The sequence below is a fragment of the Tupaia chinensis genome, unplaced genomic scaffold (genome assembly GCF_000334495.1).
Source record: "Tupaia chinensis unplaced genomic scaffold, TupChi_1.0 Scaffold000684_1, whole genome shotgun sequence".
Taxonomy (NCBI): Eukaryota; Metazoa; Chordata; class Mammalia; order Scandentia; family Tupaiidae; genus Tupaia; species Tupaia belangeri.
In genome coordinates, this window is record NW_006160207.1 from 22,953 (window position 1) to 37,216 (window position 14,264).

General features: G+C 41.4%; 1 protein-coding gene across 5 annotated transcripts in view; it reads left to right on the top strand.

Moving 5' to 3' along the window:
• The window catches only part of FCRL3 (Fc receptor like 3), a 24,134-nt gene extending 10,259 nt beyond the window's left edge, over positions 1–13,875 (top strand). Inside the window, exons 8-14 of one of the 5 annotated variants that reach the window (XM_006160413.3) lie at positions 1,336–1,614; positions 1,980–2,099; positions 7,500–7,524; positions 9,858–9,937; positions 10,150–10,218; positions 12,477–12,508; positions 12,595–13,875. In XM_006160413.3, coding sequence (XP_006160475.1) covers positions 1,336–1,614; positions 1,980–2,099; positions 7,500–7,524; positions 9,858–9,937; positions 10,150–10,218; positions 12,477–12,508; positions 12,595–12,732 — 743 coding nt within the window. In that variant the 3' untranslated portion in view covers positions 12,733–13,875. The remainder of the gene's footprint in view (positions 1–1,335; positions 1,615–1,979; positions 2,100–7,499; positions 7,525–9,857; positions 9,938–10,149; positions 10,219–12,476; positions 12,509–12,594) is intronic. The other 4 variants (XM_006160415.3, XM_006160414.3, XM_014592370.2 and 1 more) reach the window with 4 other exon arrangements.
• The last annotated feature ends 389 nt before the right edge of the window (positions 13,876–14,264 follow it).

Here is a 14,264-nt window from a genome sequence, read left to right on the forward strand (position 1 = left end):
GCGGGGGCCCGCGGATACACTTTATTTTTTAAAAAAATCTTAGTTTACTTTTTGTGGTATAGTTATTTGAAGTGTGGTTCTGAGTTTGCCTTATTCCAATCAGTTTCAGTGATTGATGGCTTGAAAGTTACAGTACCAAAGGGTTAGCAGGTAGCATGGTGGTTGAGGTTCTAGATTCACACATGACCAACCACGGTTCAAGTCTTGGACCTGGAAGCTGGTTTTCTCACTTTCCCTCTCTTTCTCGTTCTCTGTCTGTCTCTGGTGAGCACATGTGACCTATAGCAAAACTGGAAAATAATAAATAAAACAATTCATTTAAAAAGGTTGTTTTACCAATATACCCAGCACCAGGGAGAAGCAGAGCATCACTGGTTACTCTTTCATATCCTTGATACTCACTTTTTAAAATTTCATTTATTAATTATACAAATATTTTATCCAAAATTAGATTAGTAACTATCAGTTTTGTAAGTTGGAAGTGTTACCTGCTGAATTTATAACAAATAGGTTCAAGCTTTGGAAAAAGTAAAAACTAGTTGCAACATTCTGTTTCCATGAATTTTGAATTGTGCAGACTTAAATTTTTAACATAGTAACATTTCTACATTTTCTGGTAATAAAATCACATAGAAGTACAACTATTTTTAAATAAGTATTTTTCACATTATCTCTATAGCATGAGTTTAGAAAAGCATTAATGATATGAGTATTTTTTTAAGGTTTTTGCCATAAGACACATGGCTCACCAGGGAGGAGAAAGAGAGAGACTGTGAGAGGGAGAGTGAGAAATCACCCTGCAGGGGGATGGCCACACCACAGTCCCTTTTCCATTCTCCTCCTGGGATTTTGGACATACACTCACATGTGCCTGGTGTGATTTTAAAGCTGCCAGGTCCAGGACTCGAACTATGCTCAGCCATGTAAGTCAAGTGCCTTAACATCATGTCATCTGCTAGTCCTGATAAGAGTATTATTAAAAGATCACTTTTTGAAGATACTTGCAAGTGAAGATAGGGCAAGTGTGCTCACCAGAGGGGGAAAGAGAGAGACAGAAAGTAAGAAATCACTCCCTGGGGGGAGATGGCCACGCCACAATCCCTTCTCCTCCATTTTCCTCCCAGGATCTTATACACACACCCACACATGCCCGGTTTGAGTTTTGACACCAGGTCCGGGACTTGAACTGTGGTTGGCTGTGTTAAAGTCCAGCAATGTAACTGTTATGCCATCTGCAGGTTCCCCACTACTAAACTATGTTGCATATTCCCTTATTAAGTTCTCTTGTCTACATCCTTCAGCAAAATTACCAATGAAATATTTTTCTTCCCTCAGTTCCAGTGACACGCCCCATCCTCACCCTCAGGGGCCCCAGGGCCCAGGCTGTAGAAGGGGATGTGCTGGAGCTTTTCTGTGAGGCCCTCAGTGGCTCTCCCCCAGTTCTGTATCGGTTTTATTATGAGGATGTGACTCTGTGGAATGACTCAGCCCCCAATGGAGGAGGAATAGCCTTCAATCTCACCCTGACTGCAGAACAGTCTGGAAACTACTCCTGTGAGGCTGACAATGGCCTGGGGGCTCAGCAGAGTGAGGTGGTGACACTCAGAGTCACAGGTGAGTGAATGGTTCCTGGGCTGGAAGTCAAAGTTACAGCCAGTAAAAAATTTCTCCAACAGTTTGCACAAATTCTGCCAGTGTCAGAGAATTTTTGAACATGCACACCAAGGCTTTGGGTTTCTGGAGATGGGTCCTGATTTCATGGGGGAGAGAGAAAGGAATATATTTTAATCTTAGATGCTGGTGACCACCCTTCACGAGCCATTGTTTTGAAAATTTCAAATTATACTGGAGTTAATTCAAATGGACAAATCAGAATCTGGCAAACACCTGCTCACACAGACCTCTAGCTCCAACCACATGGCTTTTCTCTGGGTCCAAAATCTTTGCTATGGAACTCAAGCATGTATTTCCCCCCTCAGGGACTTCCAGGAACCAAACAGGCCTTATCTCTGCAGGAGTCATTGGCGGGCTTCTCAGCATCCTTGGTCTTATTGCTACTGCTGCCCTCATGAATCATTTCAGGACCCAAAGGAAATCGGGTAGGGTTTGCCCTTTGAAGTCTTAGATTTGGTCATTGGTGTACTAATTTGGAGTTAGTGGTGCATCCTGCAGAGTCAATTATTCCCTCCTGAGTACTAAAGTCTTCAGTAGGAATACTCATAGTCACTTGTAGGAAACAGAAAAGAAAGGAAGACTAAACTTCTCCATGAGGGTTTAACCTCATTGCTTAAATGAAAACTTAAGTAGTTGCACTTCTAAATACAAATTAGAAAATTTAGAATTTGCTGTTCTACTTTTATTCTAAGGCTCACTGAAAACAAAAAGCATAAAAAATAGAAAAAGTCCTCCACTTACCTATTTTTATCACGAAAAAGGTGTGAACTATTTGAACACGTCAAATATAGTATGATTTATTCATTTGAATTATCTCCAGTATAATTTGAAATTTCCAAAACAATGGCTCATGAAGGGTGGTCACCAGCATCTAAAACTAAAATGTATTCCCTTTCTCTTTCTTCCCTGAAATCAAGAACAATCTCCAAGGCCCTGAGCCTTAGTGTTCACGTTCAAAAACCCTTTGACACTGATAGAAAATCTGGATAAATTAATAGTGAATATTAAGAATGAGATTAAAAACTCAATTTTGGGTTATTTCTAGTATATAGAAATACATTTTTATTTGTTAACCTTATATCCTACATCTTGATAAACTCATTCATTATTTCTGGTGTGGGTTTTGTAGATTTCCTCAGATTTTCTACATAGATGATTATGTTGTCTGCTAATAAGGACAGCTTTACTCCTTTTTTTCCCCATCTTAATTCTTTTTATTTATTTTTCTTGCTTGATTGCACTGGCTAGAACTGTGTATACAATGTCAACTAGAAGTGGTAAACATAGACATCACTGTCTTGTTCCTGATCATAGGGAGAAAGTATTCACTCTCTCACTACTAAGTGTTATGTGAACTGTGGGTTTTTTGTGCATACTCTTTAGCTGTAAGATTTTAGCTAAAATCCTAAGAATGTTTGCATTCGTGTTTACGAGGGATATTAGTTGGTAGCTTTCTTTTTTGGCATGCCTTTTTATGATTTGGTGTGAAGATAATACCCACTTAGCTACCACATCCATTATTCCAATATTCATTCCTTTGTATATAACCATATTTTCCTGATATCTTTTTGGTTCTGTCTGAAAGACTTTTTCTTAAAGTAGGGATCTTCTAGTGAACTTGATTTATAGCTTTATTATATTCTTTGTTCTTACTAATTTTTTTGTCTACTTTTTCTATCAATTACTGAAATAGGGTTATCGAAATCTTCAACTGAATGGTGAATTTGTCCAACTCTTCATGCCATTCTACTAGGTTTGGCTTTTGAGAATGTTATATTCATTATTAGTTGCATAAATGTTTAGAATTGTTATGTGGTTTTGATTCTTTAACCATTTTAGCCTTGTGAAATTACTTTCTTTATCCCTGATGGTATCATGTGCTCCGAAATAGTCATTTTTCTGACATTAACATACTAATATAGTGTTAGCATGGCATTTTTCCTCGTCCTTTTACTTTTATCCTATTTGTGTCTTACATTTAAAATTTATTTTTTAATTTTTAATTTTTATTTATTTATTTTGGAGAAGTTTTTGCTATAGGGCATGTGCACTCACCAGAAAGACAGAGACAGAGAGACAGAAAGTGAGAAATTACCCCCTGGGGGATGGCCATACCGCAATCCCTTCTCCTCCATTCTCCTCTCAGGATCTTGGGCACACACGCACACGCACCCGGTATGAGTTAAAGCCACAGGGTCCGGGACTTGAACCACAGTCAACTACATGGGAGTTCAGCGACATAGCTATTATACTAACTGCAGTTCACTAAAATCTATTTTTTTAAAAAAATTAGGATTGGTCTCATAGCCTGGGAGCTAAATGCTCTGCACTTGGAGCTGAATCTCACATGGCTGAGATCACAGTTTGAATCTTGGCCTTGGTGTCTTGGAAAAATACCACACATTTGTGTCTGTGTGCCCCAAATCCTGCTGGTATGGAGAAATGGAAGAAAAAGGATTACAGTGCAGCCATACCCCCATTGGGTGGTGCTTCTTTCCCTCTCTTTCTGTTTCTATCTTTCTGTCTCTCTGTGCCTAGTGCACATACCCTCTGGCAATATATATAAAAAAAAGTATGATTTCTGTGAATAACATATGGTTAATATTTGCTTTTTATCAAGTCCAATATGGTAGTCTCTACCTTTTAAGTAAAGTGTTTAGATCATTTACATCAACATAATCATTTTTATAAATAGGTTTAAGTCTATTTTGCTCTTTGTTTTCTATGTGTACCATTTGTTTTTTAAATTTCTTTTCCTTTTTTGTCTATTTACTTTTGAATCTATTAAGTATGTTTTAGGTTTTTGCCATAGGGCACATGTACTCACTGCAGAGAGATAGAGACAGAGAAAGTGAGTAATCACCCTCCAGAGGGGATGGCTACTCTGCAATTCCTTCTCCTCCATTCTTCTCTTGGGATTTTGGGAATGCATGCACCCATGCCCAGAGTGATTTTCAAGCTATTGGGTCCAGGACTCAAACAGTGATTAGCAAGTGAGAATCAAGCACCTCAACAAACCACCTACTGGCCTTCCCCATCAAGTGTTTTTTTAAAGATTCTATTTTATTTCCTGTATTGATTTATTGGCTATAACTATTTGTTTTATTTTAGTAGTTGCTTTAGGCTTTATAGTATACATCTGCCTATCTTCAAGTGATATTATATCACTTCACATATAAAATAAAAATCTTCCTGTAGTATATTTCTATTTTCTGTTTTCCAGCTACATTGTTTTTAATTTACAAACAATCAATTTTTTTGGAACTTTTTATTTTTCTAATTTTGGAGAGGTTTTTGCTATAGGGCATGTGAGCTCGCCAGACAGACAGAGAGAGACATAGAGACAGAAAGTGAGAAATCACCCCCCAGGGGGGATGGCCACGCTGCAATCCCTTCTCCTCCATTCTTTTCTCGGGATCCTGGGCACGCAAGCACACACGCCTGGCGTGAGTTTAAGCCACCAGGTCCGGGACTCGAACCGCGGTCGACTACGGGGAGTCCAGCGACATAGCCATTACACTAACTGCTGGTCCCAGAACTTTGTTATTTTTGAGAGAGATTTTCGCTATAGGGATGTAGGCTCACTGTAGAGACGGAAAAAAACAGAGTGACAGAACAAGAGAAATCACCCCACAAGGGGGATGATCATTCTGCAATACTTTCTCCTCCATTTTTCTCTCTAGACTTTGGTCATTCATGCAGATGTACCTGGTGTGAGTTTTAAGCTGCCAAGTCTAGAACTCAGACCACAGTCCAGTACACGGGAGTCCAACGACATAACCTTTTCGCCATCTGCTGGTCCAAAAGAGATTTTATACATAGAAAATATTATATATTTACACATGTAGTTACCACTTTTAATATGTATTTTTCTAATTTTTATTTTTATTTTTTGGTATCGGATGCTTGTACTCTGCAGAGAGAAAGCCAGAGAGAGACAGAGATAGAGAAAGTGAGAAATTGTCCCATGGGGGTAATCACTTCTTTTCCATTCTCCTCTTGGGATTTTGGGCATGCACACACATGCACCCAGCATGATTTTCAAGGTCCAGACTCAAACCACACAGTTGGCCATGCGGGATCCAGCTGCCCTAACCTGCACACCACCTACTAGTGACATTCTTTATTATATTTCCATGTTTCCATTTTCTTTCTGTTCAATGAATAGCTTCTTCTCCTGCTGCTTCTCTCTCCCTTTCCCTTTCCCTTCTACAAGGTTACAGGGTCTTATCATTCTGTGATCCTCCTGCCTCAGCCTCCCAGCTGAGACTACGGTACAAACTACCATGCCAGGCCTTTAGGCTGACTAGGAATCAATCTTAGGTCTCCCAGGTGGCCCCCACCAGAGCACGGAATCTTAGCAGCACACCATTGTGGCTGGGTCCCAAAGGCTTACCAGAATATTGTTTTTATAATACAGACCTGCTGGTGATGAATTCTTTCAGCTTTTTTTTTTTAATGTCTGTAAAAATTTTTATTTTGGATTCATTTACATTTTTTCTTTTTGCCAACATAGAATTCTAGATCGATAATTATCTATCTCCCAGTACTTTAACGACATTTTTCCAGTCTTCTATGTGCATCGTTTCTGACGAGAAATTTGCTGACATCTTTATCTTTGTTTTTCTGTTACTGCTTTTAATTTTCTCTCAGTATATTTTTTCATGGATCAAGAATACTGGAATGCATGGGCTTTTTTATTCAATGTTTTGCCTTACAAAGGTTTTAAGACTGAATTCTGGAATTACTAAATTTTTTTTTTTTTTCTGTTTGAAAGTAAATGTGGTACAATGTGCCATCACCTTTTCTGTCAGGCCAAATACTTCTGTCCTTACTTTCTCAGGGACAACATTTGCAGCCTCAAATAGCATAGCTTTCATAAGGTGGGGAATTAGAGATAAACACAGAATTTAAAAAAAAATTTTTTTTTAGTTTTTGCTATAGGGCATGTATACTCCCCAGAGAGAGATAGAGAGTGAGGAAAAGTGAGAAATTATATCCCAGGGGGTATGGCTATGCTGCAAGTCCATCTCCTCTAATCTTCTCTAAGTATTTTGGGCATACTTCTGTTCATGCACTTGGTGTGATTCTCAAGACACTGGTTCCAAGACTCGAACAGAGCCGCCAGCCATTCGGCATCCAGTACTTTAACCTCCATGCCACCTGCTGGCCCAGGTCATTTTAATATTACCTGATTTGCCATCTATGGACATAGATCCAGTTTGTTAGCAGAGAAAGTGGTGAAGGAGGAAAGTAAATTGGGATTAGCCAGGTAAAGGGAATGGAAGAAGAAAAGTATGAAAAAAGCAGTGTGTATCCAAATGACTCACAGTCCACTGTTGCTGGAATGGATTTACAGTGTCACAGTTAGAGAAGGAGAGAGTCAGTCTTATTACAGTAGTCCATTGACTCATCCTTGTGTAAGAATTTTGTATCAATTTTAATTCCCTCTTGGGCTTTCTGAACCTCAGCCCCCTTGTCTATACTGTCTATACAGTCAGTATAAAGGAATGAGTCTGGGAAAGTACTTAACAATTACCTTAATTCCATTCTGATGCTATATCAGAACTATTAATACTTAGAGTTGCTATTCATGTGGCCATTACTGGTTGAAAACTGATCCAGAAAAGTGTGACTCTGGGCAAGTGTCATCAAGACCCCACCTTCCTCACGTGTAGTATGACATGGGAGTAGGGGTGAAATAGGACGTTCCCTGAGATTTGCAGTAGCTGAGATCTAGAATGTGCATGATTTCTAAGAAAGCATGTTCTAACACAGAGCACATTGTCTACACAGCTCACTCTCCACTTTTGTTTGTTTTGCAGGACTTTCCACCACTAACACTTCCAGGTAAGGTCTCTATTTCTCATGCTGCCAACATTTTCTTGACTTATTTATAGACCCACGAGATAAGAGTACATAACAATGTACATTCTAGAAAGATCTGAATGGACATCCTATTAACATTTTTTAAGAGGTTTTTGCTTTAGAGTACATGCATTGCCCAGAGAGACAGAGAGAGAGAGAGGCAGCGAGAGGGAAAGTGAGACATCACCCCCTAGAGGAGATGGCCATGCCTCTAAGTCTTCAGAGGGCACAGAGAGGGGCATGGAGAGGAAAAGAGCAAGAGAAAGCACCTCCTTGAGGGAGATCTCTTTTTCTCCATTATCCTCCCAGTGTCTTGGACATGCACACACAAGTACCTGGTTTAATTTTCAAGCCACCAGGGCAGGTGGTCAGCCATGTGAGTTCAGTGACATAATGGCTGTGCCATCTGCTGGTCTCCCTATCAATATATATTTTTTTTTTGAGAGATTTTCACTGTAGGGCGCGTGCGCTCGCCAGACAGACAGAGAGAGACATAGAGACAGAAAGCGAGAAATCACCCCCCAGGGGGGATGGTCACGCCGCAATCCCTTCTCCTCCATTCTCCTCTCGGGATCTTGGGCATGCACGCACACGCGCCCGGCGTGAGTTTTAAGCCACTGGGTCCGGGACACGAACCGCAGTCGACTACGTGGGAATCCAGCGACATAGCCATTACGCTAACTGCTGGTTCCCCCTATCAATATTTTCACATTCTTACAAAATCCAAAAATGTGATTAGAAGGTCACTTTTGTTCATATTTGTGAATGATACTTATGTCTACTTATGCACAGAATGTTATTTGCTTTCCATGTTCATCTATCGACTTCGTTAAATGTGCTCTGGTAGAACCAACCACTGACATCTTAATGATGTCATCTCTCACTGGGCTATAATTCATTCGACTCCTTAGTCCTCACTCCTCCACTCATATACTCGTTTAGGAAATAACTGTTGAATGCTGATACTGTTAATTTTACAATATTAACTTCAGAAGAAAACAAAACTGAATAAAGCAACTGCATTTTTCTTGAGGAGTCTTCCTTGCATTTTATAGGAAAAGTAGATTATTATATTAATAATATGATATCAAAAATTGAAAGAGACCTTTTTTAAAAAAATCTTCAGAGGGCACAGAGAGAGACATAGAGAGGACAAAAAAAAAAAAGAAAGCACCCCTTCGACGGGTGTGATCATGCCACAATCCTTTCAATTCTTCATCCCGTAGGATTTGGGGCATGCATACACATGTGCTCAGCATGTTTTTCAAGCTAACCAGGCCAGGATTCAAATGATAGTTGGTCATGTGAGATCTGGCTTCCAATGCACAACTTTTAACCAGTGCACTGTAAGGCTCGCCCCAAAGCGACCTCTTAAATAAGACAAAAGTTATGTTTTGTGAGGATGCAGAAATCTTGGTACATCAATGCCTAAACATTTACTTTTTTCTTTTCTTTTTTTTTTTTTTAGAGGTTTTTGCTATAGGGTGCATGCGCTCACCAGACAGAGAGAGACAGAGAGACAGAAAGCGAGAAATCGCCTCCCAGGGGGGATGGCCATGCCGCAATCCCTTCTCCTCCACTCTCCTCTCGGGATCTTGGGCACGCACGCACACACACCCGGCATGAGTTTTAAGCCATCGGGTCCAGGACGTGAACCGCGGTCGACTACATGGGAATCCAGAGACATAGCCATTACGCCAACTACTGGTCCCCATTTACTTTTTTCTTTAAAGGTTTCTGCTATAGGATGCTTGCACTTATAAGAGAGAAATAAAGAGACAGTGAGAGGGAAAGTTAAAAAATCACCCCTAGGAAGCATGGTCACACCACAATCCCTTCTCCTCCATTCTCCTCCTGGGATTTTGAGCATGCATGCACACACACCTGACATGATTTTCAAACCTCTGGTCCAAGACTTGAACTGCAGTTGGTAATGTGGAAATCTAACACCATAGCCACTAAGCCAACTGCTGGCCCCTAAACATTTACATTTTTGAAAACAATGTAAAAAAGTAGACAAATATGAATGGTTACCCTATCAAAGGGGCCTTGAGGTGGTATGATTTTGCACTCTGACCTTTCCTGGGATGGCCTGCTCTGTAATGCTGCCCTAGGCTCCACCATGTACCACATTCCTTCTGATTTTTCCTTGCAAGGGCTATGCAGACGTAGCCACAAGGTCTTTACATGAAATGTGTTGGCTCTGTCCTTCCTAGATACTGATTTCCCTGAGACTCTGTAACCTATGAACCCTTTTTGTCCACTTCCCAGTTCCCTTCTGTCAGTTACAGTTCTAATGAGCTTTCCTTATTAAGGCCCTTCCGTACAGACCCTCAAGAGCCTACCCACTCTGAGCCACTAGCCCAAATGGAGCTGCAGCCAGTGTACAACAATGGTGAGGACTCCCTAAGGGGCAGAGGGCTCCAGGGATGAGCCAGGGAGGGAGGCGGTACTGAACAACAGCCCATGGCCCTATCACATTCAATTTTAAAATGACCTTTCTGGCACTCCAGCAGGGGTAGAAAGTGCTTGTGAGCACTGGGAAGGAGAGTCTAGAATGTGGGTTCTTAACCACAGCGGACTGTGATCTCTTCTCTTCCCTCACAGTGAATCCTGAGAAAAGCACCCTCATTTATTCCCAGGTCTGGAGCTTCCAGCGGACACAACAAAATGCAGGTGAGATGCCTTTCAGACAAGTAGAGGTGAGGTGGCAGTGTGTTATCGCATCCAGCAAGGCGTCTTTGTGGAGTCAGCTCAGATCTGTCCCATTTCCTCTTTCTCACACAGCCACCATTATCCCTTAAACTCTTGGAAGATATATGCAATGACTTTTTCAGTATTATCCATAGCATCTAGCTCAATACTTAGAAAACTGTAGGCCCCCTAAAATATCTTCTGAATGAATGAGTGACCATTCTTTGCTAGATTAAGCCTCTCTTAATCTAATATGTAAAGAATTGTAATTCTCTTAACAGGTCTAATTATTTCTAGCCTTGTTCTCCTCCAGCCTTCCCACAATCCATTTCCAGTATGGTCCCTCTGAGATGTGCACTTGGTTAGTCATGGCCAAGATTAACTGCCCTCAGTGCTCTCTGTTCCACAGCATGACTTTTGCCTCCCTCTACACTTCAAAGCCTGCAGCGAGATCTGCCTAAGGTCCTTCCTTACTACCTGCATTAAACTCTTGGCATTTTCTTTCCTTTTTTAAAAACTTTCATTTCGTTTTATTATTTCTTATTTATAAGTAATTGTTGTACTTCTTCGTGGAGTACAACATGGTTTTTTAAAGCATGCATGCAATGTGTGATAATCAAATCGAGGATATTACCGTATGCATTATCGTCAACATTATATTACGTTGTATACTTACAATTTTCATTCTACTATATATTTTTTTGAGATATATACATACGATTGGCAATGCCCTTTTTTCACTCCGTGCGGTATAGTGTTCTGTAACCTGATTTCCTTGTTTACATGCATCTTGCGTCTGATAAATGGTTTTACTGAGCTCTGCCCTCCACCCCTCACCACCCTGTGTGGTCTCCGGTGTTAGTTACCCTCTCCACTTTCCTGCCTTCACATCTTCCCATCTCTGTCACAGAATACAGACATTCGATATATGCCAAGTGAGGACAGACTATGTTTGCCTTTCATAGTCCGGATTATTTTACTTAGCATTAAATCTCATAAATTCATCTACTATGTAAAAAAATTACAGAATCTCACTGTTCTTTATGAATGAGTATTATACTATTATATGTTTCACATTTTCCTAATCCAGTCATCAGTTGATGGACACTTAGTTGGTTCCATGTCTTAGCTGTTGTGAATAATAATGTTGTAATAGACATGAATGCTGTTATCTCTTCAACAGAGTAAGTTCCTTGGGTTCTTGTGAGTGAATATTTTAGTGCTCATACTTCTTTTTTTCTTTTTTAGACTTATTTATTTAATTTTATTTATCATTATTATTATTTCAATTTGCTATAGGGCACATGCATTCACCAGAGAGAGAGACAGAGGGAGAGAGGAAAAGTGAGAAAACAAGCTACCAGATCCAGGACTAGAACTGCAGTCAGCCATGTGGGAGTCCAACACCTTAACCACCATGCCACCTGCTGGCCCCAGTCTTCTTACCTGTCCTAAAAATGTCCTTGCTCCTAGTTGACCTGAAGATCTCTGTTCACATTTAGAGACCCAGCTCAGATACCACTGTGAGACATAGTGACTCCCGCTGCCCTCCCACATAACCACTGTGGCAATGGCATAGGTCAGTGTGTGTTTCTGTCTTGGTGTCCGTAATACTTACTATATTTGTTTCCATGTTGATTTCTGCTCTTCAAAGTTACAGGCACCTTGATTGTATGGATAGTTTCTGTCATTTCTTTCTCCTTATAGTTTACCTAATCCCCACAGAAGTCAATGGTTCAGTGAATGTTTACTGGCTGATTAAATACATGAAAAAGATATAAAAAAAAACACCTTGAAAGGATAGAAACAGCATACATAATGGATTCTCTTGTCATTCCACTCCAAATCTCTGGCTTCCTGGGATATTGCTGTGTAGCCTTAATGCCAGCCCCTCTATGCTGTCTTCCACTTCCCCTGTGCAGAATGAAGTAGGACATATTTGCACACCTTTTTCCAGATGAGCCCTGAAAAGGGGGCTGCTCTGCTGGGATTGTGATGAGCAGAGGAGCGAGAAGGAAATAAGTCATCAGGAAAGTCTGTCTGGGCATCTGGTGGGCAGAGGAAAGGCTTCATGTATATGCGTGTGGCGGGGGGGAGCACACTCCTGTGAGGGCTTGGAAGAATCAGCGGAGGACGTAGACAAGAGAGGAGCAGAAGAAGAGGTGGGCCTGGCTCGGAAAGTACTGTGAGTAGGCGGTCGGTTGGCAGATACTGACCTTCTTTGCCACTTCATCCAACAGCATCTTCAACAAGTCTGGATCGGGAGGGTAAGGTGAGCCCCATTTCCTGCCTTTCTTACCTTTCTGTTCCTCCTCACTTGTATTTAGGTACTTACTGTTTGTGGGACTTTTCCTCCAGGAACCTTCAACTCTGTATTCAGAAGTAAAGAAGATAGACCAAAACAAGTGCACAGAGCCTGGAGGCAGCGCCCACGAAGATGCTGCAGAATACGAGAATCTCCCACATGCACAGCAGCCTCAGAACACTAGCCCCTAGCCCCGGAGGGGTCTGCAGAGATCCCAGACAGCAGCCTGGGCCTTTCTCCCCATCCTCTCCAGCCATGCACCTTCCCCTCTCCCAGACCACCTCCCAGGAGGCTGGTCTGGACAGCAGGGGAATGGAGCTGTGCAAAAGGTCTGCAGATTGCCTCTGTGCTGGAGTCCAGGAACAGAGCAGGCAGCACGTGAGAGCAAGTACTGCGTTCTTTTTCCAGTGGAGACATGACAAGGCAGGCGAGCCCTCAGTTCCTAGGGCTGTGGAACAGAGGGCAAAATGGCACCCAGGACCATAAAGGCATCATTGTGGCCATTTGCTTTATAATAAATGGGGCTATCTGTGTATAAACAATTTGCTCTAAACTTTGTTTCCTTTATTGTGACTGGAGTAGTTACTCCTACCAAATTAGAAATGACCAAAATAAGTTACAGAAAAAAATATTTTTAAATTAATTCTATCCGAAGTGCATTTTTGTACTAAAAAGATTCCCAACCCAATCAACCTCTCATTACATTAAAGCCTCTGCCCTCCTCCCTGTCCATTCCTGAGACCGCATGTACAGAGAATGGTATTCATTGTAACGTTTGCTCTGGGACACAGTGTCATCAGTTCCCACGCATGGACCCTTTTGAGTTAATCAGTTTTCATTCTGTTCTAAGCACATGTGAACCCCGAAACAGTGACCTGCTATGTCTAACTACAGACCCTCCCAACTCATTCCCTGCCTCCCTCCGCCTGATGTAAACACCATCCTAAATCTCCTGTTTCTCATTTCTTTGCTCTTCTCATCATATCATATGAATGCATCTGTAGGTTTCCTTTAATTATATGTTTTTCTGTTCATTGTTTTAACTTTACAGGTTAAAAGGCTGTATTGCTCTATGGATTTTTTTAGGACTTTTTGCTTAATGTATAATATGCTCCTAAGATTAATCTGTATTGTCACATGTTGCTATAGCCCATTTGTTTTGCTTTGTGTCAATATATCTAGCTTAATGTTTTCCTAGCAATTGCTATTCAACAAATAGTCCCATGGGGCCAGCAGGTGGCATAGTGGTTACATTGCTAGACTCTCACATGGCTGACTACAATTCAAGTCACAGACTCAGTGGTTTAAAACTCTTGCTGGCTGCATGTGCACACATGCTCAAGATCCCCAGAGGGGAGTGGGGGAAAAGGGATTGCAGTGTAGCCATCCACATGGGGAGGTGATTTCTCACTTTCCCTCTCACTGTTTCTGTTTCTCACTGTCTCTGTCTCTCTCATTCTCTCTGGCAAGCACACATACCCTATGGCAATGCCTCTTTAGAAAAGCAGTTCTACGGACCAGCTGGCAGTATGATGGTTAAAGTGGCTGGATCCCACATGGCTGACTGCACAGTTGGAATCCTGGGCCTGATGACTCAGGAAACACCCTCGGCAGGTGTCTGTGTGCATGCCTGCCCAGAATCCCCAAAGGAGAATGGAGGAGAAGGGATTGCAGCATGGCCACTACCACTCCACCCCCGGTGGGGGGTGCTTTCTCACTTTCT